Here is a 25,219-nt window from a genome sequence, read left to right on the forward strand (position 1 = left end):
CCTATTTACTTTAGAACTTTTTCCCTACTCCCCTAACCGTGTCTGTCGAATGCTAAAAATTTTCCCATTAGGAGCCACCCATAGTTCCCTGGGACAATTGTCCCATAGTGTTGGTCATAGTGTTTGGGAAGAGGTCAAATTTCTGTTCACAATTTTCTTTCATCAGCCTTCAAATACAGACATCCAGTATATTCTCATGGCAACGTTTCCTATTCTGAAGTATAAATTTATACACCAAATACAAAGACTCAAGTCCAAGAGATATTTCCTCCAGAAGATCTGGCCCTTTCTTCAAAGATACCAATTGATTCACCTAGTTGGACCCTAGAGTTTATGAAACAAAGGTCCCATGTTTTGACTTTGAGGTTGGCAAGTTCATTTCACATTTCACATTTGGGGTTGGCAAGTGACTTTCACAGTCACAAGCAATACATTCACAAGCAATACATTCACCCAGCAAAACTGGAATAGTGGACGTGGATACATAAGACAATTCATCAGCACCAAATGGAAAACTAACAAAATATATTATACTGGGTTTGGTAACTTAAAATTTCCAAATGTGAGTACTGTATGCTTAAGTCTAAAGAATGACATCCATCCCCCAAAAATGGAGATAAAGAATGATATAGAACCTAGAAGAGTTAGGACCCATTGTGTATCACAGGTTCTAGCTTATGAAAACTAAATGTAAATAAGAAAACATAAGCAAAGCACCTAGCACTGTGTCCATTATATAATAAGGGTTTTATAAATCATAGCTAGAATCATTATGGTTATTATATTTGGGATAGGTAGAGTCTTGCCTTTAAAAAAAGACATGGAGGCACAGAGAGGGAAAAGCTACCTACTACCAGGGCAAACCCTCCTCTCCTACTCCTGTCCCAAATCTCTACTCTCAAAGCAAAGACTGCCTATAGAGTGGCCTATTCCTGATTCCCATCCTCTGAACATAACATTCAGAAACGCTTAGAAAACAAACATCTAGTCACCAGATGTCCCTAACATCTGGCTAAACCCATAAAACTATCCTCTACCACCACTACCTCCTTCCTAAACTCCAAAGTGCAAGGGGGGGAAAGAAACTTATGAAATCTCTGATGTAGTGAAATCAGATCTTGACATGTTCATCTTTGTGATTTTTTTTCTTTCTTTGTTGTATGCCCTGACTCTCTCCTCCGTTGTTCAGAGGCACCCACATGGCCATAAGGAAAAGTTTGACTTCTATAGCGAGAGGATTGAAAGAGAAGAAAGTCTAATATTCTTTTCTTTTTCAAGTTTGAAGCTAAGCTCTTGCGAGTCAAAAGGGAAGGTCATAAGTGTAACAGGAGGTAATGTGTGTGCCAGAGCAAAGAAGCCAGAGAAGAGGAGGAGAAGGAAATGATCATACCCTCCAGGCTAGAGAGACCTGATCATGGTAGCCTGGGCGGGCAGTAGAGGAGTGGATGGGCGGAGGTCAAGGTTAGAACATGTCAGGGGCTGACTTTACTAGGGACTGACTTTACTAGAAGTAAACCTGGGGGGATTCATTAGAGAGAAAGGAGTTCACATGGAGAGAGCCAAGCAGCACACCAGCTCACCACACTGGGAGCCCCAGTAGAAGTGAAATTCCTGAAGACCATCATGCACTGTTCAAGAGGTATACCAGCTGACCTCAGTGCTCTCAGGGAAGGGTCTGCTGGCATGAGTTTCTTGCAAGAAACCTGTGGCTTCTCCAGCAGAAGGACACCCTGGCCAAGCTTCAAGACTTTGCTGAGCCTCAATGTGGGGGTCAATCTGTGAACACTCCAGGATCCTCATGCATCCTTACTATGGGATGGGTCACCTGACTTCTAACCAAACAAGAATGGTATAGAAAGGAAAACGCAAATAAAATTTTTTTTTAAAAAAAAGAAAAGAAAGCTCAGCATGGGTCCTTGGGTTGCCTGGACCAAGATCTTTCAACCCCAGCACTACTTTTATTTGAAGCTGTTTAATTCTTTTTTATTTTTTTTAAAGAATTTATTTATTTGACAGAGAGTTAGAGAGAACTAGGGAGCACAAGCGGAGGGAATGGCAGAGAGAGAAAGAGAAGCAGGCTCCCCGTTGAGTAGGGAGTCTGATTTGGGGCTTGATCCCAGGACCCTGGGATCATGACCCAAGCCAAAGGCTGATGCTGAGCCACCCAGGTGCCCCGGAGCTGGATAATTCTTTGTTGTGGGGGTTGTTCTGTGCACTGGAGAATATTCGATAGCATCCCTGGGCTATAGCCACTAGATGCCAACAGCACACCACTACTTCCTAGTTGCAACAACCAAAGCCTGTCCAGACACCCCCTACAGGGGTAGGCATGCAGAGCTGTCCCTATGGAACTATTGGTCTGGACAGGAAGGAGACCATCCCTAATTACAGTGAATCTGTATCTACCTTCAATATTCCAGTGCAAGACATCAGTGATATCCATTTGTAGCCACAATTTGTGACTGGCAAGCCCAGTCATAAATCTCAGATGTGACACTAATAAGTGCACTTATTTTAAGAGTCTCAACATATTTAAAGCACTCAGTACTACTATCAATAATTATTAGTTCTAATAATTAGTTCTTAATAATTATTCATTGGTAATACTTATTAAATAATTATTAATATCAGCACAATAGTCTTACAACACACACATATACACACACATGCAAACTTTTAATATTAGAAGTCTGATGTAAATCAGCTCCAGTGCATGGAACACCTGGGTGGCTCAGTCAGTTAAGTGTCTGTCTGCCTTTGGCTCAGGTCATGATTCCAGGGTCCTGGGATAGATCCCAGGGCTCTCTGCTCAGAGGGCAGTCTGCTTCTCTCTTTCCCTCTGGGTGCTCTCTCTCTCTCTCTCAAATAAATAAATAAAATCTTAAAAAAAAAAATAACCAACTCCTGAGCAAATGATTTCTGAGTGCAGTTAAGAAGTTCAGTAGTTAAGGGGCGCCTTCGGTTCAGGTCATGATCCCAGGGTCCTGGGATCGGGCCCCGTGTCAGACTCTCTGCTCAGCGGGGAGCCTGCTTCCCTTCCTCTCCCTCTGCCTGCCTCTCTGCCTACTTGTGATCTCTGTCAAATGAATAAATAAAATCTTTAAAAAAAAAAAAAAGAAGTTCAGTAGTTAATTGTGAAAGGGACATTTTTATTAGCCTAAGGACTTCGAGAGCAATAAATGGAAACTAGGTAACAATGATGCAAGTGGTCAAACCCCAAAAATGGAAACAAGTCTAATACAGAATTTGGGACTGTTGGCAATTGTTGTGGAACTGACATCCCTTGCCTTATTAACATTATACTCAAATATATATTAGTAAGCTTCCCCACTTAGTAGATGTATAATATTGATAAAAAATTAATTTTTCTAACGCTTTTTATTCACCAACAAAACCCAGATATAATAACATACTATAGGATTGCACTACAGATTAAATGAACTAAGTCATTAAAGCAATCAGCACAGGGCTGGACAATTAATAATATCTTAATAGAGTTAGCCACTGTTATTTTCACCATAACAGAATAGCAAATTGAACTGGTGAATGATGCAAATAAACACATTTTGCAGCTCTGACTTATCTGATCCCCACTCAGCCTTGTGACACAGACACAGTGACCCTAACCCCCCTTTAACACAGAAGTGAAATGCTGCAAGTCGAACAGACTTGCTCCCAGACACATCACTAGCGCTTGGCAGCCTAAGGCTTTAGGCTAGATCCTTTGGTCCCTACCTGAGTTCCCTTCTACCAGACAGCTCTACACCCTGCCGAGAATTAAAACCCCTAAGTCAGGATGATTTCAGCTGACTCAGATGGCTTAAAATTCCTTCAAGTGAGGAATCCTCTTTGCTCATATAACTGGACATTCAGAAGTTGGGCAGATTCCAAGAACAAGCAACCAGGACTCTGGCTGCATTTCCCTGAGATGCTCTAGAGCTGCCTCCCTCTGAGTATCAACTTCGTTCTCATGGCAGCTGCCCTGGGGTCATAAAATGGCCAACAGAAGACACTGAGGTGGAGAGAGAGAAAGTGGCTATCTACTGCTTCTCCTAAAAGTGAGAAAGAACATTCCAGATGCCTCTGCCATCTTTGCCTCCAGCAGAATAAGGCCACATGGCCCCTCTTGAACACAATGTGTTCAAGGAGAATGGCATTGCCCTGATTTTTGTTTTCAAATCACAGCCCATCCCTGGAGCCGAGGGGGGCTGAGGCATCCCTTAGAAACTAGGACAGGGCGTGAAGAGGTGTGCACTGTGCTTGGATTCGCTCAGGAAGGAAGGGAAGGACAGGTAGGCCTCCACCAAACCCAGCTTCCTAACGAGGGCCATTGTCCAGTTTCCACTTCCTTTGTGGTGAATGTCCACAAAAAAAGAGTTCTAGATGAATTTAATAAAGCCCTCACAAGGAAGTGGGATTTAAGGAGCCTTTGAGAGAACTGGGGGACTCCTACATCCCTCGTAGAGGCATTTCTATCCAAAACAGGAGAAGCGGCAGGTCTGGATGAAGAGGAACTAATGGCATGAAATCCTCAAAAAGATGAAAATCCCATGGAACTTCCTTCCAAAGCCTCAGACATCCCACCAAGGGCTTCACGGTCTTCCCTGACATTTCATTTGCTCCAAGTAACAAAAAGCAGCTCTACACCCTCGGTTTGTTATTTAACACATTGCAGAGAAGTTGGCCGGTCGGGTTTTTATGAATAGTTCCTCCTCTGGAACGTCGTAAATCCTTAGCGGTTCTTCCAGTGTTGGGTTCACTCTGTTTCCAGCTTTCAGCCGCAGCTGATTCACAGATACCGCCTCGCACTGGCCCGAAGATGTCCCCCGAGGCCCGGGATGACGAGCTGAGAAACCCTTCCTGGCGCCTGGGGGAGAGGACTACTTAGGTTATGCTTTCCTCCTGGGCTTGGGGCTTCTGTGCAGTCCTGAGCGGAAAGCCACCGCTCTGGGCCACCCGGTGGAAGGCGGAGGGCGGGCGTGCAGGGGCAGGCAGAGAGGAGACATCCTTCTTACAGGTCAGAGAAGAGGAGAGAGCACGAGGGAAGCCCAGAACCGGTGGGTGTGCTGTGGCTTTACTGCTTCCTGAGCGGTCCCCAGCTCCCCACCCAGAACCCACACTGGGGTAGAAAGGGACAGCAGCGAGCACAGAGTGAACCTTCCAGGCCCTCCACGATGCCCTGACCATGGGCCCCGCGTGCAACCTGTTCCTCTGCAAGGCCCACCCTCCCCATCAACCCCCCCGCGAGGTGCCGAGCCCTCACACACTCGCAGGTGAATCCTGAGAAGTCCTATCGCTAGGAGAAAAGAACAGAAGCAGTTCCAGCAAGTCAGCTGCCCTTTTAGGGCTACCCAAATATTCCCAGATGACTGGCGACCACCACTCCTCCAGGCACGCACACTTTCCAGCATTAAGCTAAGAACCGTTGCACCAGCATGGCCCCCAAACTCAGTCACCCCCTCAAAACTCCATGAGCAGCAAACCCAAAGTTGGGGGGCACAAGGGGGGGGAATGGGACAGAAGACCAAAAAGAAGAGCCGCTTGCTTATGGCATAGTTCCTGGTCACCTCTTTCTGTTCGGGGACCTGCGCAGTGGATCTGGAAACCTCAGGCAGGGCGGGCTGAGGTCTGGGGGTCCACCAGAGACATCCCTGGGCCTTGCTAGCAGAGCGCTTCTCTTCGCTCCACACATGTGCTCCCTGAGCTGCGCGAGCCCCAGCCCTTCTGTTTCTGTTTATTTGTCTTGCGTCGTGTTGTTTTATTAACCAGAAACTTGAAAAGGAGACTTTCTTTGTTGTATTGCCATTTGGCAGAAGACTAGAGGTTACAGTAGCAAGCGAGCCTAAACATTTTATTTTTTTTTTAATCTCGATGAAAGTTTCTTCCAGAGAGAAAAACTATATCCGATTCCCTGTCTCCCATTGAACCTCCAAAGGACTTCCCACACCTTACCTTCAAATAACAGAACCCCAGCCAACGAAAATGGAAAAACGTAAATTTGTGCACGTAAAATGAAAAATCAGAGGGTGCCGACAGGCCTGTGTCAACAGGGTATTTTTAGCTATCAGTGAATTTTTAGAATCAGGCTCTCCGGCATGGTTCTTTGCACAAGAACCTGGGGTGTGTGTTTTTAGGATCTCCGCAGCCATAACTATCTTTATCTCATTTTTATCCTTGTTAAGTGGAGAGGATCCCTACTTAAATGATGAGGAAAACAGAGGCCCAGTGCAGGGGAGAATGGCGGGCAGAAGTTTCTGGTGAGTGAAGGGCAGAGATGACTGTCTACGCAGGACAAACCCTTAATCACTACACCTCTCCAGCCGTCATGCCCAGATCTTCATTTCTCAATATCCACTTGCAAGCCCCCTCCATAGAATTAAATGGTGCCCTTTTATTGTACATTATGTTCATCTTTCTCCATTACAGACTTCCTCTGCCCTAAGCTCAAAGGAAAAAATTCCACGCGGAAGGAGCTCTCTTGGCAAGGTTCTCAGAGTCTCTGTCCCGGATCCTCACCGAATGGTTTGAACGCAAAGGTGACAGTGAGTGACGAGCTCTGGCTGAGGTTCATTTATCTCGGGTGCCGCCCCTGGTTCCAGGGGAGGGGATGCAGGCAGCAGCTCAATTTTCCCTCTATTTCCCTCAGCAGCCACGGGTGGCTAAGTCTCAACGATCAAGCTGTGGCCGTTAGAGGGAGGAAATGGAATCGGAGAAGAGAGAGGCAAAGTTACCCACCATGGAGAGCCCAGGGTGCTTCGAGCTTGTCCAGGTCCCCGAGCCCCCAGCCCGGGCGTACCGGAACAAACTCTCTAGGGCTCAGACAGCCCATCGCATTTCCTGAGCTCCTTGTGAACCTAGGTCTCAGTCCCCACCAGTTGGGGTTGCCCAGTGGCTTTGGAGGACCTGTCCTGAATTTCCTGAAAAACTGACTCGATAGGGTCCTGTTGTGCGTCCCTATCTGGGCTGAGAATCAAGTGGAGGGGTCTTGTCCGTGCTCCTTCCCCAAATGGAAAAACTGGACTGCAAACCGCTTCCCTTTTGTCCTCAGTTTCCAGCAACTCTGACACGTTAGGGATCTAAAAGGAGGACACAGTCCTCCAGAGGTGGTGACAGAGACCTTTTTTACCAACATGTTATATTCAGCTCTTATCTGTGGCCAGTGCTGATTCTGACCAAATTTCCCCCATGTCTGGACACTCATCCACTTAAATGATGAAAATGTGAGGTACAACAGAGGCAGCTTTTCCTACAATCATGCAAAAAGAGTGAGAGACTGAAAGATTTTCTTTAAAGTCACTAAACAGAATTGTTTATAAGCTGAATTAGATGAATTCCTAAAGCCAAACACATCTCAATTTTCAGCCTACCACAATGTGTGTGTGTGTGTGTGTGTGTGTGCCTGTAAACTGAAGAGAGTTTTCTTACCTTAATAATTAGGTCAGGTGGGGCGCCTGGGTGGCTCAGTCGTTAAGAGTCTGCCTTTGGCTCAGGTCATGATCCCAGGGTCCTGGGATGGAGCCCCACATTGGGCTCCCTGCTCAGCAGGAAGGCGGCTTCTCCCTCTCCCCCAGCCTGTGTTCCCTCTCTTGCTGTCTGTCAAATAAACAAATAAAATCTTTAAAAAATTAAAAAAATAATAATTAGTTCAGGAATACTATTAGGTTATGAAGCTGCCTCTCTTTGTTTAAAAATCAGTCAGCATTCAGTCACTTGTACTCCCGGTTTTTACAAAAATTAACAGTTTACCAATACATCCCTGGAATTGAGACTGATTTCAATGGAAATAATTCAATGATTTTTTTTTATTAGAAATTTTTCTGGGGATGTTACTATATTTCAGAATAAGTACACTTTTTTAAAGTTTTATTTATTTAAGTAAATTCTACACCCTATGTGGGGGCTACAAGTCATGATCAAGATCAAGAGTCTTATGCTCTTCTGACTGAACCAGCCAGGCGTCCCCAGAAAAGGTTCGTTTTAGCGACTATAGCTACTGAATTCTTTAGAGCTTGGCATAACCAAATTTCATCAGTGACAATAAAAAATATTTGAAACATTTAAGATAAAAAACTCTTTATTAATATAGCTAATATTTATTGAGAATCAGGTTCTGGACATTGTGCTGAGTACTTTAATACATAAAATAAGTTAATCTTTATTAGAATTTTTTGACATATTAGAACTCTTTGTCAATGAAGAACCATTACACAAACCAGGGTCTATTTGACCCAAACCTGGAATATTACCAACCACACTATATTGCTTCATAGTACGGTTGGTGGTGGAAGTTTAATTGTAATTGTGAAATCATTCTTGACAGCACTGTTAGTCAATCAGATTTCTGAGCCCTTAATTGATAGTCAGATTTCTACATATTTAATTCTTTTTAAGGAGTTTTCCAGTAGTTAAAAGATTATCTTTTATGTTGTTTATATAATAAAAATATAGGTACAAATAAGTTTTTGTGTATATACTGCATTGCATGATTTTTTTTTTGAGAATTATTATCCCCATTCCTTGATAATCAAGGATATATTTAGGCTTATATTTTATGTCTCAGTACAGAACCTTTTATGTAATGCTAAATACTAATATTTGTGGCTCATCTTAGCCACTTATAGTGGCTTAGCAAAAATAGTTCAACAAGGTCAGATGCAGCAATAAAAACCAGTGTTGTATAAATTCTTTAGAAGATGAACACAAGGGGCGCCTGGGTGGCTCAGGCAGTTGAGCGGCTGCCTTTGGCTCAGGTCATGATCTCGGGGTCTTGGGATCAAGCCCCAAATTGGCCTCCTTGCTCCTCAGAGAGCCTGTTTCTCCCTCCATCCCTCCCCCTGTTTGTGTTCTCTCTCTCTCTCAAATAAATAAATAAAATACTTAGTAAACAACAAAAAAAGAACAAGATGCACGCCAATTTTATGTTTCTGGAAATTGTTAAAATGTCAGTTCCCTCAGTTTTCTCTAGGTTCATCACAATCCCAAACACAACCTCAGCAATCTTGTTGAAATATCGACAAGAAGATTCTAAAATTTTTATAGAAAGACAAAGGCACTAGAGTAGCCAAAACCATCCTGCAAAAGAACAAAGGCACAGGATTCATGTTATCCATACATACTATGATTTTAAGACTCACTACAAAGTTAGCATAATCAAGGCCATGTGGTATTGGCAAAAGGTTACATATACAGATCAATAGAACAGAATAGAAAACTCATAAATATACCCACACAAATATAGTCAACTGGTTTTTTTTAATTTAAAATCAATTAATTAACATCTAGTGTATTATTAGTTTCAGAGGTAGAGTTCAGTGAGTCAACATTTGTATATAACACCCAGTGCTCATTGGGCTTAATGCCCATCACCCAGTTACACCCCGTTACCCCCCTCCCCTCCAGCAACCCTCAGTTTGTTTCTTATGGTTGAGAGTCTCTTATGGTTTATCCCCCTATCTCATTATGTCTTGTTCTATTTTCCCCTCCCCTCCTCTATGCTCCTCTGTTGTTTTTAAATTCCACATATGAATTAAATCTCATGATAATTGTCTTTCTGTCATTGACTCATTTCACTTAGCATAATACCCTCCAGTTCCACCATGTCATTGCAAACGGCAAGATTTCACTTTTTGATGGCTGAGTAATATTCCACTGTGTGTGTGTGTGTGTGTGTGTGTGCACCCCACATCCATTCATCTGTCAATGGACCTCTGGCCTCTTTCCATAGTTTGGCTATTGTGGACATTGCTGCTATAAACATCGGGGAGCAGGTGCCCCTTCGGATCACTACATCTGTATCTTTGCGGTAAATACCCAGTAGTGCAATTGCTAGGTCATAGGTTAGCTCTATTTTTAATTTTTTGAGGAACCTCCATACTGTTCTCCAGAGTGGCTGCACCAACTTGCATTCCCACCAACAGTGTAGGAGGGTTCCTCTTTCTCCACATCCTTGCCAACACCTGTCATTTCCCAACTGGTTAATTTTAGCCATTCTGACTGGTGTGAGGTGGTATCTCACTGTGATTTTGATTTGTATTTCCCTGATGCCAAGTGATGTTGAGCACTTTTTCCTGTCTGTTGGCCATTTGTATGTCTTCTTTGGAGAAATGTCTATTCATGTGTTCTGCCCATTTCTTGACTCGATGATTTGTTCTTTGTGTGTTGAGTTTAACAAGTTCTTTATAGATTTTGGAGACCAACCTTTTATCTGATATGTCATTTGCAAATATCTTCTCCCATTCTGTTGGTTGTCTTTTAGTTTTGTCGACAGTCAACTGATTTTTGAGACAGGTAAAAAGGCAATCCAATAAGGAAAAGATAGTCTTGTCAACAAATAATACTGAAACATTTAGATATCTATATGCAAAATATTAAGTAATTAAATAATGAACCATTATAAATACCTCACATCTTATACAAAAATTAATTCAAAACACATTAAAGGCTGAAATGTAAAATTTAAAGCTATCCAACTTCTAGAAAAAAACATAGGGGAATATCTCCATGACTTTAGGTAGGGCAAAGAGTTTTTAGATATGACAATCAAAACAAGACTCAGAAAAAAAATATAAACCAGGCTTTATCAAAATTTAAAACTTTTGCTCAGAGAAAGACATTAAGAGACTCAAAAGATAATACACAAAATAGAAAAAATATTTGCAAACATTATTGTGAAAGAGGCACCTGGGTGGCTCAGTCAGTTAAGTATTTGCCTTCGTCTCAGGTCATGATCCTCCTGGAGTCTTGGGATCAAGTTCCACATTGGGCCCTTGCTCAACCAGGAGTCTGCTTCTCCCTTTGCCTTTCACCCTACTTTGCTTGCTCTCTCTCTTTCTCTAATAAATAAATAAAATCACTTAAAAAATAAATGTGATAACGAATGTATTTCCAGGGAATATGAAGAACTCCCAAAATTCAGTAAGAACTCAGGGCCCCTGGGTGGCTCAGTCAGTTAAATGCCCAGCTCTGGGTCTCAGTTCAGGTCTTGTTCTCAAGGTCATGAGTTCAGGCCCAATGTTGGGCTCCATGTTGGTTGTGGAGCCTACTTAAAAAATAATAATAATAAAATAAAAAATAAAAAGTCAACAAGAACGAAACAACAAAATCGTAGACTAAAGACATGAAAAAGCTCTTCACCAAAGAAGATGTGTGGATGCAAGCACATGTACACACACATGAAAAACATCCAGAATGGTTAGGTATTAGGTAAGTGCAAATTACAACCAAGCGCCCAAGTGCTCAGAAGTGTTAAAAGCAAGTAGAGCTCTCAAACCTATTGGTAGAAAGGCAAAATGGCACAACATCTTGGGAAAAGAGTTTAGCAGTTTCTTCTATAAAGCTAGACGTTCATTAACGATAAAGCCCAGAAATCTCACTCTTAGATATTTACCCAAGCAAAATGGAAACTTACACACAACCAGAAACCTATACGCAAATATTTATAGCTTTATTCATATCTACCAAAAATTGGAAATGGCCTAGATGTCCTCTAGTAGGTGAACAGATCATTGAAACATGGTGCCTCTGTACGAGTACTACCAACAAAAAAATACTGTTTAGTGATGAAAAGGTACACACTACTAGCTCATATACCAACATGAATTAATCTGAAATACACCTACAAGGGAAAAAAGTAGACCCAAAGGTTACATTTATATGACATAGTGAAACTGACAAAACTTTGGGCATGGAAAGCAAATCCCAGTGCTTGCCAGGGATTGGGGATGGGAGGGTATTTGCATTGTCTCAAAATAGCACCCCCCACCCCCAGGGCCCAGAAATACTTGTTAATGACAATGTATCTCCTTCCCCTTTCCAACTCTTGATAATTGTGAAGGGAAAAAATAGTAACTTTGTAGTGGCGTACCCTGGCCAAAACCACGTTTATCAAGTGCTCGAGGTCAGCATCACTAGTAAGAAGACATCAATGTCATGGACCCTCCAGGATGATGTGCTGTAAAAGGCATATCACCTCAGTGGCGTTCCTCCCCAAAATACATATCTCTAGCTAATCATGGTAAGACTTCAGACAAACCCAAATTGAGAGGCATTCTACATCATACCTCACCAATGCCCTTCAAAAGCGTCGAAGTCATGCAACAGAACTTAAGACCAAGGAACTACTGCAGATGGAAAGAGGCTAAGGATATCTGACAATTAAACAGCATAGGGACCTGGACTGGGCCCTGGAGCAGAATAAGGATATTACAGGAAAACTGATGAAATCTGAAGAGTCCAAAGTTTAGTTAATAGTATTGCATTAATACTAGTTTTGGGTAATGAGACCATGGTTATGTAATAAGGTAACATTAAGAAAGGCTGGGTGTGTATACATGAACTATCACTCTCTCCTATCTTTGCAACCCTTCCTCCTGGGATGGAAGGAAGGGAAAGAGAAAGTAACACTAGGTGTTTTAAACGTTGAAGAGAGAAAACAGTTATGAAATCAGTGGACTGGCAGTCATGTTGAACAACCTCATCACTTTTTAAAGGAGATGGAAAGCTCGTGAACCATGTTGATGGAAACTCAACAAGGAAACAGAAGATGAGAAGGGAAAAGACCTAAGTTCTAGCCAAGCCCTGTGGTTCCCCCAGCAAAGCATGAGAAATTACTTATAAAATTATAGATAATGTCTGTAACACATTACTTAGATAATATATGAGATGATTCTAAGAGATTCAAGTTTCTCACATATGATTCAGTTTCACCGTGGAAAAAAGGTGGTGATAACAATAATCATGTTCCTTAATGAAATAAGATATTTAAATGTTTGAATATTTAACTACTTAAACAACTTACATAAATGTATTTAAATGAAATACCATATTTAAATGAAGCAATTTCTGCTTCAGAGTCTGTTTCTTCATCTGGAAATTGAGCATGAATTTCTCTAGGGTCCATCCAATGACATATGACTCTAAGTGCTACATAAAATATATAGACATTACAATAGTAGAACCAGATCAAATTTTCTACACACATTCATCTCTTTCATTTAACAGAGGCAATATGTGCAATTTTTTTATTAACACAAGTGATCTTCTCAATAGCACATAATGAAAATTGGAATAAAAATTGACCCTAAAGTTAAATGCAAGAAGTGGGGCGAGGCACTTCTCTTTACAAAAGCATTATTTATTTATGACATTTTTTAAAGGCAAGACTGCGGAATGCATAGGAATGTTCCCCTGGTGCATAATATGCAAAGTAATCTTAATATAACTGATTTAATAGTAGTTTGTCAGAATTGTGTTGCTTTCATCAAAGCAAGTAGCTAAGTACCCACACAACACACATATGTACCATGTGTACACGTGTATGTGGATTCAAACACATAATGATGGGTGGGCTCTTTTCTTATTTTATGTGTCAGAAAGCTGTATGAAAAGTATATCAGGAAAACAATGATCTCCTTCGCTCCAACTCACACCCTAGCTGATCTCGGTGGGTCCCTTCTTCCCCCACCCTCCACCCCCACCACCTTCTACTCCCCACAGCGGCGGCGGGGTTGAAATGAGGAAACCTGACATCAGCAGCGTGTTCCCTCCATTCCTGTCCCCAGTGGGGCAGGCAGGAAATGCCAGCCTCCTCACAGGAAAGCCTGTTGTGGTGAGATTTCCCGATTTACTTTATAAATGCAAGAAGCCCAGATACAGCAGGAGATAAGCACTCAAGATTGCAAATGCTTATCATCTCTCTCAGGGTTCTGGGCCCCACAGCCATGACCAGTTTCTTTTCTAGAGATGCAAGCCAAAATTCAGTTTGGTTCCAAATCGAAAAGCCTCCCCAACTGAAAAATTTGACCATCTACCCTTGTCAGAAGAAAACCATTGCAGACAGCTTGCTGAAGTTTGACCAGGAGTGGTATTCTCACCCCAGGAATTCCTAAGCAAATTAAGAGACTCATCTAGGCATGTAGTCGGGGTGTGTGTGTGGGGGTGGGTAGATTGGGGTAGCTGGTTCCCCAAGCTCGTAGCTGAAGTCATGGAACCCATTTGAGTCTTGTCTGAGTGGACCCATGAAATTTTCCACGGGAGCCCTCCTCCCTGGCTTTGCTTTTTCACTGCTGGTGCTGCTTCTATAAGCAGTTAAACAGAGTGCAAAAGGTAGGGATCTCCAAAACAAGACAGCTCACTAGCTCAGTGGCTAGCTGAGTCAGAAAAGCACACTTGGAACTAGCTCCATTTGAAATCAAGCACAGTCTCGGAGCCACACTGGCCGACCCACCCCTGGGTCAGAACTTGGAGAAGGGAGAGGTAAGGACTGGAGGGGGCATGACACACTTACCAATTTCTTCAAGACCCACTTCATTCCACCCCTCCCTGGCTCGTCAATTTTTATAAAGTACAACCAAAATCAAGACCCACAGAAGTTAGCGAGCAGGCTCCACAGAGTGTGAAACATAATTCCCACTCTGCCCACCTCCACATTACCAATCACTGACGCAATGAGAATTTCACAGTCAAATACTCAGTTCATCCATGCATCGCTCACAAATCTGAGCTTTTAAAAAGAGAAACGAAGGTTTGCAATAAATCTATATTCCCCTTGAGCTTGGCCAAAAATCTAGGAGACACCTTACTTCACAAAGTCTGATCTAAAAACATACACCAAGAAAATGAAAACACACCCTCGACTTTTGATCTCTTATCTAGGGAAAGCAGGTTCCCTGAGAGGAACTCACAAGGCAGTGAGTCCCCAGTGTTTATTGTGTTAAGTGGGGGACATTGTTTTGTGTTCAGCTATGACGTGCATTGAAGTAATAGTGAGTGACCGTGCTCTCTTCAGGACCCCACTGTCCCCATCTATCAAAGTTGAGGGTCACCAAAATAATAATAATTACACAGCAGACCAGTATTTGATCAGACAAGTAGGTACAGAGTGTCTTTTCCATCTATAAGTTGTAAGTGCTTTGTGGAAAGCAACTCAGTTCTCAAAAGACTATCCCTAGGTATTAGTATTAGGGACATTATTGATATCTGTCTTTATTCAAGTACCCCCCACACCTGACCTCAATCCTATCACCTCCATTAAAAAAGCATACCCTCAAGACCTTTGTGTCAGATATAATTGGCATGGGTCCGGCTCGATTTTTGTCTAGGTTTTTTTCTTTTTTCTTTTTGAAGATTTTATTTATTTATTTGAGAAAGAGGTGCAAGCAAGAGAGCAGAAGCAGAAGGAGCAGCAGAAGCAGAGGGAGAAGCAGGCTTCCCGCTGAGCAGGGAGCCCCATGCGGGGCTCGATCCCGGGGTCCTGAGATCATGACCTTACCCAAAAGCAGACACTTAACTGACTCAGCTACCCAGGCAACCCCCCCTTCTTCTTTTATAAATTGGAATTATAAAGGCCGGCAGGGAGCAATGAATAATAACGTCACTACTTCAGACAACACTGCTCTGGTGTCCTTGGTAGCCAGAGCATATTTTCACTTCTGTGGCATTTTTCTCAACAGCATCCCAAAGGGTTGTTTTGTTTTCAATTAATACAATCACCCTTCACTTCAAAGTTGTGGTGGACATACAGTTGTCCTACTCAACACTTTTGAATCCTTTACTATCCCTGATTCATTCCCCCTAACACTGCGATGGCGACTCCTTCTACAAGGGGTTCTGAACTTGATGCTTTCATTAATTCTGTTCTCTTTCTTCTTCTAAGGGTTGAGTCAGTCCAGGTCAATAGAGCAAAGAGAACATGATCTTTGCAAATCTTTGCCTTCTTAGAGCTAGCAAAGTGATACTATTCAGTCCCTTTCCATGACCCATTTTCCCGCCCCTAGAACACAAATGAATGAACGGAAACATGAATGGATTATTCCATTCAATCAGAAAAAGCATCACCCAACCTGCAACCATACTGGAATGATTATGAAGAACTAACCTTGGCCTAGCTAACTCTTATCTCGGTTTTCTCTTTTCTCTTTTAAAACAGGAGCAAGGATGAACGATGTCTCCCAATAAACTAAAAAAATCGTAATTATAGATGAGACTAGTAAAATGCTCTTTAGAATTATAAAAATTTAAGATAGAACAGGGTTCAGGGGTCATCTAATAAAATTAATTAATTGATATTCGTGGAGAGAGAACTTAAGGGGAGAAAATTTGTTAAGGGAGTTGAAGGAAGGAATATAATGTATATATAAAAATCTTTGGTCCTTAGAGATCCTTGTTGCCTTAATGCATCGTCTTACTCGTTCTCACCTCTTCATCCACAGTCCTGGAAACTTCTTTTTTTTTTTCCTTAGAGAGAGAGCGGGCTGGGTGTGGGAGTAGGGGGTAGGAACAGAGGGAAAGAATCTCCACAGACTCCACACTAAGTGCAGGGCTCGATCCCAAGACCCTGAGATCATGACCTGAGCTGAAGGTGAGAGTCGGACGCGTATCAACTGAACCACCCAGCGCTCCCGTCCTCGGGAACTTTGTATGTGTTTGATCTGCAGGTGGGGGTAAGGGGTGAATCAGTTAGCTTAGGAGAGGCCCTTTCTTTTGTGTCTGATCAGATCACAGATCTCTTGATCTGGCAGTTCTCCGTCCTTGTTCTGAAATCTTCTTATTTTGCACCCTATTCTATCCCATCCCAAGATCCTCTGTTACGCTGAGGATATGCATGAATGCGTGTGTGTGTGTGTGTGTGTGTGTGTGTGTGTGTGTTGGTATGTGATGGGAATCAAAGGACTGACCCACTCACATGCGTCAGAATCCAAAATGCCCCAGTCTGGTAGCTCTTCTCATGGAGTCTGTTCTACTCACTGCCTCCATTTCCTGGACTTATCTCTCTGAGCAGATTTCCCACTTCTCTCTCCTTGTAATTTCCAGGAGCTCAGTGTAGGTTTGCAGCCTTAAAGGGCTACAAGAGGACACAAATAATGAGAGATAAGGAGCATGACATCTTGCTGGCTACCCTTTAAAACCTGAAATTGCTTGATGGGAGAGCAGGAAGCGACTTCCTTCCTTCCCATCATTAAAAGCAAAGGGAATAGAAAATGTGGAGGACACTGAAACTCAGTGTCATTGAAGTCTTTATTTGGGGTGGAAAGAACCACAAAGATCAGAATACTGCTTTATATGCAAGGCTACACAGGACCAGAAACACTGTGGATGGCAGCTCTTCTGGAGAGTTCCAGAAGAGTTGAGTAAAGTGTGTCAACATTGTCAATTCTTTTACTTGCTTGAGGAAACCAAATCATGGCAAAGTACTATTCCCCACTTGCATTGGTTTGCTAGGGCTGCCATAATAAATACCAAAGTATTAGTGGCTTTAACAACAGAAATTTGTTTTTTCATTGTTCTAGAGATTAGAAATCCAAGATCAGGTTCCCAGTAGGTTTGCCTTCTCCTGAGGCCTCTCTCCTTGGCTTAGCACTATGTACTAATCTCCTATTCTTATAAGGACCCCAGTCCTATGGGATTGGGGCCCACCCATTTTACCTTATTTATCTCTATAAAGGCCCTGTCTCCAAATGCATTCACATTCTGAATTACTGGTGGTGAGGGCTTTAATATATGGATTTCAGAGGGACACAATTCAGTTCATAACACTATTCATTAGAGGCAGAACTAAAACTGGAACCCAAAGTTTCTAACCCTAGAACATTAATTTGCCTTTGATTCACATGCTTTCCCAGGTCAAATAATCTCACAGAATTTTTGGAGGGCATCTCATGATGGTCTAGTTGTAACTCTCTCATTAGCCAAATAGGGACACTAGGTCCTCATAGACTTGCTGAGAATCATAGAACTCAAGGTGCCCCCCCCCCCACAGGATAACCAACTCTTCTCCCCTAATGAATGTGCTTTTTGGATTCCAATCTCCCAAGCTCCTAAAGTCAACATCAGAGTCACTTGCTAATGACCAGGCTCTCGGCTGCAAATCAATGGCCAAAGGAGGCAGCCTGGTATAGGCTGGCAAGGAGGCAATAACCGGGGAGCAAGAGAGCCCCGCCCCTTTCCTTTTGGAAGCAGTTAGAGGGATAAGCTGGCTTTAATGAGTCTTCCTGCCCCTTTCCCTTCATTCTCTCCTTTCTTAGGCTCCACCTTATGGCAGCTGTTACCAGTTTCAACAGTTTTCTTCTGGCAAATTGAAGGCTCCAGGTGACAAAGGGAGTTGGCCATATCCTTCTGGAGGATGAGATAGCCTGGGTCCTAATCCCACCCCACCCCTGCTCCCAGACAGGGTGGTTAGGGCTGCCAGCACTCCCTGGGTGGGCCTCCACAAGTCTCCCCACCCCCTCAAGTGTGCAAACAGGTCCTGCTCCGAAACCCTAGCTGAAAGGGAGTCCAGATCAAGTCCACTTCCTTCTCAGCTCATCTGTTTTTCCAGGACCACCAAGATTTTATTTATTTGCATGATCCTCAGCGTGAATGCCCATTCTAGCTCTTAAAATTACATGAAGAGGAGGAAATAGGAGGCCATCCATGCGTGGGTGTGCACAACACACACACACACACACGCACAACACTGAAGGGTTTGATATAGAACTAGCAGAGGACACCTCTGTCAGAGACGGAGGATCTCTTGATCCCTGGTTAAACCATTTATGTAGAAATAAAGTCCACCACCCAGGAGCCCTGACTTTCTCCCACCCTGCAAAGCAGAAAATGAATTACTGTACTCAGGTGAAATGTGCCTATCAGATTTCACTTAGTAACAATGTGATGGCTTGGCTTTGTTTGTTTCGTTTTCCCTATTGTTCAGAAGAAGAGACAGAGGTAAGAAATTGTCCCACTTCAATGCTTGTCAATTTCAGTGTGGACCCGGGGTATCAAGCTGGGAAGGAAAAGAAAGCAACACCTGCCTTCAGGAAGCTTACAGTCTAAGGAAGGGAGGCCAACCTTGGATGGAGAGGTCTATGAATAAGGGTGTGATAATAACTCTGAAACATAAAGAGGAGTTTAAAATCTGAAGCAGGTACTCAAGCGGTCTCTTTGGAAGTCCCCTTTCAAGAAAAGAAAGGAGACAGTAGGGGGGCGGGTGGGGATGTTGAAAAGAAAGCAATTTCAAATCTCCAGCTGTGCTGCAAAAAACCTCTCCTTAAAAAGCATGACACTGGTCTGGGATGTGTTGCCCTACAGAGGAGCACCTTCAGTTTCATTTGTGGTTGTTTGGAATAGTGTTTGTTCCCTTTGGGAAGGAAGACCACCAACCTCTGCACGGAATCCCAGGAACAAAACTATGGGGGCACAGGCCCTTGTACTTCAGGCCCCTCCCCTCCCCAAGCCTCTCTTGTTTTCCTAAGCAATGGTCAGGAATGTGCAGGGCGGGGGCAGCCTGGCCATCAGCCCCGAGCCCAGGCAGCCCCAGCCTCGGTCCCAGGCTGGCCTTTCACCCCAGAGCTCTCCCGGCTGCTCTTATTAAGCAGCAAAATGTTTCAATATGTTGAGCTTTGGGGGAGGGACGGAGAGAAAAATCGGGATATTGTTGAGAAGGAAATAATGAATAACCCTGCCGCCAGTCTTCATACCCCCCACGTGGGGAGATCTGGGTGATAAGTGTGCTTTCTCCAGAAATGGAATCCTAGCAATTGCTTTTGGTCAGAAATTTCCAGAGCCAGCTGAGGGGTGGGGAGCAGGGAGGTGGAGAGGGAGCAGGTACCGAGTTAATTTTCTCGTGTCCAGAACCAAAGCAGCCAGCAGGGTCTGGGTACCCAAGAAAGAACGAGGAGGGAACGGCTTGAGAAACTGAGGCTAATTCTCAGAGGGGACAGAAGCTATGGCTTTCTTATGACACACTCTACCCTTACCTGTCACACAGCCCCCCCTTGGCTTTGCCCTACACCCAACAATGCACACCCAAGTTCAGCTGCTCTGGTCCCTGCCAAGGGCTCTGGACAGAGGTCTGGTGCAAAGCTCTGGGTTACTGGAGGCTCAGGAGACGCAAAGTCATGGAAGGGTGTGGAAACCACCAGCCTGGCAGGGAGCACACAGGCAACGCATCGGCATGGCAAGGCCCAGTCGTTTTGTGGAGAATGGCCCTGGACTGGGCAACTAAAACAGCGAATGTGGACAAGAACTCAGAAATCTGAGTCCCATTCAAGACCTGGTCTAGAAATGAAGAAGCAAGCCAGATTCCAAAATTTAAAAAAAAACAAAAACAAAAACAAAACAAAACAAAACAAAAAACACAAACTCAAGGACCCAGAAACTACTCCTGAGCAAGGGTGTTGTTATATGTAATTTAAAATTGAAACTCCGTAATAGGGTTGCTTCTGACATTTGCAAATCTCCTTGCTCATATAGACGATGCCTAGAAATCATGGGTCTGAAAAGGATGTGTTCTGGGGAGGTCCAAGTAAGGGGAAGAGTCACCTGTAAGTTAACTGAACTTAAGGGCTTGAAAAAGCCAAGAGGACGTCCATCACATTGCTTAAGTCTGAGAAAAAAATTATTTGCACAGCAATCGTTTAAAGCTAATCACATAAAAGCAGGCCAGGGTCTCCGTGTCTCCCCTCGGCTTTATATCTGTAGTATGTGTGTGGCTCCCAGTATTCCTTGACATTTCCTAGCACTACCGTGAGGTTTCTGGAAAAGCAGTGAGGGACAGATGGGTGGCTGTCTACTAGAACAATTCATCAGACAGCAGTTGAAATATTGATAAGAAAACGGAAATCAAGTTAAAAGACGGGAAAAGAGAGAGGAAGGGGGAGTGGGACGAAGGGAGACATCAGGGAGGAGAGCTGCAGGGCACACAGACCAAGTGGTTTCTGTGTACCCCCACCCCCACCCCCAGCTCATACTAGGACTGAGGCTGGCTGTGTGAAGGCGCTGCAGAGAAAGGCACATTTTGACTCCGGGCAGCCAGCAGGTTTAATAGGGCACCGAGGATCCGGGGCTCTAGGTGCAGAGAACTGGCACCCAGAACTCGAACATCCTGGAGTTGCTGGAGTTCTGCTCCTGCTGGCCAAACAGGAAAGGGTATCTAAGGTGAGCGTTCCTGTGTGTGAGATCCTTGGGGGAATGCAGGAGGTTAGTGGCGCCCCTTTCTCCACCAGGAATGGGAGGCTTTCTGGGACTCTCTCTTTCTCTCCGGCACTTTCTTTTCTCTCTTCCCCTGCTCCCGCCTCACTTTTTTCCCTGCAAATTCCATTCCAACTTTCAGAGAAAATGGGGGACACTCTCCACAAGGACCCCGGGATAGAGGCAGGGAATGGGAATCTAGGAGCCCAAAGGAACATACCTGGTCCCTGAACTCACGTATGTGTGTTGTGGCTTCAGAAGCCGAAAAGCTGGAATTTGTTAGTGAGGAGAAAAGTGCTTTATCAGAAACACATTGGCTGCCGGAGAAGCCGCACGCTGCCACGTTAAAGATGGTTTAAGAGAAGGAAGGGAAGAGGGGAGAGAGACAGCCCCCGGACTTGGCCAGACAGGGAGAGACTCACGCAGGGGCACCTGGCATTCTAGGGTGGTTTCTGACCCGGCCAGCCCAATTACTCAGACTTCAGACACCAGCTCCTCTGCCACTAGAAATAAGGCTGCGTTATTCATTGTCTTTGTCTCTGCTGTAAAAACTGTTTTCTTTAAGAAGCAGGGCTGCGGGAAAGGACCTCCCCAGACCTCAAGAAGCTTCTGCCAGTCTTCCTTCCCAAGTGGTCCAGCAGCAGGGAAGAGGGTGGCACCTGAACTCTGGCAGAGTCCTGGGGTTTTAGGGGAGCCAGGCAGGAGATCTGTGCCTGGAGGGCCTGAACTTGGCAGCTCTGTAAATATCTGGTCCCTGGGTGGTTGGGCTGCATTCGAGGGGAAACCTACCTTTATCCAGGCAGCATTCTGTCTTCTGGCTCAGATGGTCCCCCGTCCCCTGGTGTCTGCAGGTGTGAAACTACCCAGGCCCTGGTGGGGAGATGGGTGTCTCTGATTGTGGGTAGGGGAGGGTTACAAGGCTGTGGGAAAGAGACCCAATGGCGTCAGCTGGCTCTCAACCTTCAAGTCTGGAGGCAGAGGGGCAGGGCGGGGGCCCAGTGCCTAACAGTTCCGATCCTCCCTTGCCTAACAGTTCCGATCCTCCCTTGCTGGCCCAGGCGGATCCCAGGCAGATCCGAGCATCCCAACTCTCCTCCTTCATCACCTAACCCCACCCCCACCCTCTACCCTCTCACCCGTGTTGTACTGTTGGGTGACTGAGGTTTCTCCTACCCAGGCTGGTTCTTGGGCCTTCCCCACCCTTCCTTACCAAGCCAGGATGTTTCAGACGGTCCCCGACACATCGTCTTACGTCAAGGTAAGACATGACAGCGTCTTTAAACAGGTAATAACCCCTGCCCCTCTGCCACCCAGGCCTGTGGTCCCTCCATCCCCTTTCTTGGGTCAGAGGGTGGATCTGGAGACTGGGGAATCCTTGATTGAGGAGACAGGCTCTCGGGCAGGTACTGTTTGGGAGACTGGAAGTGGGTGAGCCTGGTGAAGTTTGGGCAGGGAAGCCGAGACGCCAGTCCCTGAACTGAGAGCCAGTGTCCGATCCCAGTGGGTCTTGCGCTCATGCGCCGCGGGCGCACAGCAAGTTTCAAGTTAAGAGTCTGCCTGTACTTGGGAGTGTGCATGTGAGTCTCTGGGCATGTGTGCGAGGGTATGTGAAGGCGACGCGCTTCTCCACTGGTTAGGCACCCCGTCCGTCCTCAAGCACACCTTTCCTTGGCCCCACCCGCTCCTCCAAAGCGCAGCATTTGACAGCATATAGAACGTTTTTTGCACTCATAACAGTTCCCAAGAATGTAAACAAATCGAGGGAAGGACATCTGCGTTACACGTTTAAATGAAAATCCGCCAGTGGGGCGGGGCCGAGGGTCCGGGGTAGGGATTCAGGCGCGACCTCCCTCCTTCCGGGTAACAGCCGGGAGCTGGGGCTGGCTGAGCCTTCCCTAGTTCCGAGGAGGAAGAGCTCGCCGGGGTTCGGCAAACCCACCCCTCAGGTCCCCGCCCCGCCCCCTTCTCCGTGAAACCCCGCCTCCTCCGGCCCCCACCCCCACCTGCGTGCCCGCGCAGAGCTCCCTGCTGCGTCGGCGAATACCACCGACCTGTGGGACAGCCGGCACTTGACCACCTCGTTGGGGTGCGGCTCTCGGGAGGCGCAACTTTTGCATTCGGCCCTCCTCCCATTCCTCTACAGGGAAGTTTGTTGAGACTGGGTAGTATCACCCCCGCCCATTCCCGCCCCCTCCCGAGGTCTAAAGAAGTTTTACAGTCACTTGGGGGGGCCAGGTCCTGGAGCCTTGGCGCGGGTAAGAGTTGTTTAATCTGGAATGAATGAAAAATAAGTGAATCGATGTGTCTACAATCCATATAATGGATCGCTGGACGGAGGGCTCTCGGGAGGTGGCGGGGCGTACACAGGGAGACTAAAGCGCACCGGGTTTCCGGGGTTCGTGGCGTTGTTTTCCCAGAGAGGTTAGGCCGGCTGTGACCCTTCCCACCCCGGCACTCCCAGTACTCAAAGCTAAGGGCGTTCCCTCTTCCAGCTCTACCCCAAGGGCTGCAAGTGGCCCCGGGGTGGGGAGTCTCTCTCCCATCCACAGCCCACCCCCACCTCCCCAGCCCGTGTCTGCACACACCTCGGGGACCCAAAACCTCGGGATGACGGTCCCAAGAGGGGCAAGCAGGAGCCCAGGAGACTGACCCAAGCGGAGAGTAAGAGAGAAAGCAAACCGGCCCAGGAGAGCAGAGCTGTCCAGAGTGGGGAGTAGGGAGAGAGGCGGCAGTCTAGGAGCTGTGGGCAGCCGAAGGAGCCGCTCGCCGCAGGAACTCTTTTCAAGGGGGAAAAATGGATTTTTCAGCAGCCACAAAGTTTGTATTGTTGCACAAAGGGGTGCATTGATGGCGGCTCAAGGTCTGCGTAGCAGGGACAATCTTGGGTCTGTTCCTCCCGCTCCCTACATCGACCATTTGCCAGAGGGGCACAAACAGTCTCTCCCCCCCCCCCCCCCCCCGCCAAAACCCTGCCATTCTGTGTCAGGAACCTTCGAGGTTGTTGACAAACACCGCACGCCCCGGCGCCCAGGCTGGGAGCCTGGAGCCTAGCCGGGCTGCAGAAGCCAAGGGTGCCCACTCCACCGGGCAGCGATCTGGGTTCTGAGAACTCACAGAGTCCTCAGGGAGATTCCACAGGAGAGCGCTGAGGGAGGGTATGGAGCTGGAAGGAGAGAGGAAAAGGGAGAGAGGGAAGGGGGGTGACTCTTCAGGACAAAGACGTTGCAGTAGGTGAATAATGGTAGTAACATCATGGTAGCCCTTGCCTTTGCTAGGCCCTGTTCTAAACATTGTATTTGTACTAACTCATTTAATATTAATAACAATCCTAGGAGGTAATCCATTTTGCAGATGAGAAACTGAGGTATTGAGAGGTTAAGATAACAGAGCTTGTAAGAGGTGGGGCCAAGATACAAATAAGGGCAAAATTGTGCTGTCAGGCAAGTTCCAGACACTCATTTCAAGTTTAGGAAAGCCTTTTGAGGGCTACGTCCTATCACAACACCCATGTACAGATGGAAGACACTGAGGCACAGAGAGGTTAAGGAACTTGTTCAAGGCCACAGAGCTGGTACATGCAGAGCCAGAATTCAAACCCTAGGTCCCACAGTGTGACCTTCCACCTGGATGTTCCACTTGTAGATGTGGGAAGTCATCCTGCCCCTGCAGGGTGCAAATCCCTTGTCAGTCCCAGCGCGGGGAGCACAACCCAGAAAGCCCCTGGTCAACCCCGCGGAGACTGGCTGGGTCCTCCACTTTCTCCTCTTTGCGAGTCTTCCGGACTCCTTGCTCCCGCTCCCTCACAACCTAGCCTGAAGGTTCAGCCCAAGCTGCATTCTGGAGGAGACACCCCGCCCCCCCAACCCAGACCAAAGGAGGCTTCTAGCCCCAGAATATTCACAGCGACCGACACGCCCCAGGGGCAGCATCTGGCCAGCAGGTCCAGCAGCAGCGTTTCAAGGACACAGGTCTGTACTTAGAATAAATGCCATTTGGGGCGGCTGGGAGGCAGGGCGGACAGAAATCGGAGAGGTTGAAATGCTCCCGTGCCCCCCCGCCCCAGGCCCCCCGTCTAGGCATCGCCGCTGGGTGAGAGTCCTGACACCTGGCTGGTCTCCACCTCTTGTCAGCCTGCGCTCTCTGGTCGGCCTGGGACTCCCTCGGGATTTCCTCGTCGACGCCGAGTGGTCTGGGGACCCGGCCCGCAGCGCCTCGGGCTCTGGGCGCAGAGACCCTCCCCCAGCCGAGCCCGCCGACCCCCGGCCCTCCCGCC

The 25,219-nt window shown here is 45.9% G+C and overlaps 1 protein-coding gene and 1 long non-coding RNA gene across 2 annotated transcripts in view; one reads left to right on the plus strand and one right to left on the minus strand.

Moving 5' to 3' along the window:
- Window positions 1-7,555: 7,555 nt before the first annotated feature.
- On the minus strand, window positions 7,556-23,292 carry LOC116599370. The gene is made up of 3 exons (XR_004289341.1): window positions 22,998-23,292; window positions 21,736-21,816; window positions 7,556-7,593 (listed from the first exon to the last, which is right to left on the minus strand). It is a non-coding gene; the product is annotated as an uncharacterized LOC116599370 (long non-coding RNA).
- FLI1 (Fli-1 proto-oncogene, ETS transcription factor) overlaps window positions 20,673-25,219 on the plus strand; it is a 122,508-nt gene continuing 117,961 nt past the window's right edge. Inside the window, exons 1-2 of the mRNA XM_032359182.1 lie at window positions 20,673-20,913; window positions 22,124-22,204. Of these exons, the coding sequence (XP_032215073.1) occupies window positions 22,166-22,204 (39 nt within the window). The 5' untranslated portion in view covers window positions 20,673-20,913; window positions 22,124-22,165. The remainder of the gene's footprint in view (window positions 20,914-22,123; window positions 22,205-25,219) is intronic.

This window comes from Mustela erminea, chromosome 9 (genome assembly GCF_009829155.1).
Source record: "Mustela erminea isolate mMusErm1 chromosome 9, mMusErm1.Pri, whole genome shotgun sequence".
Classification (NCBI taxonomy): domain Eukaryota; kingdom Metazoa; phylum Chordata; class Mammalia; order Carnivora; family Mustelidae; genus Mustela; species Mustela erminea.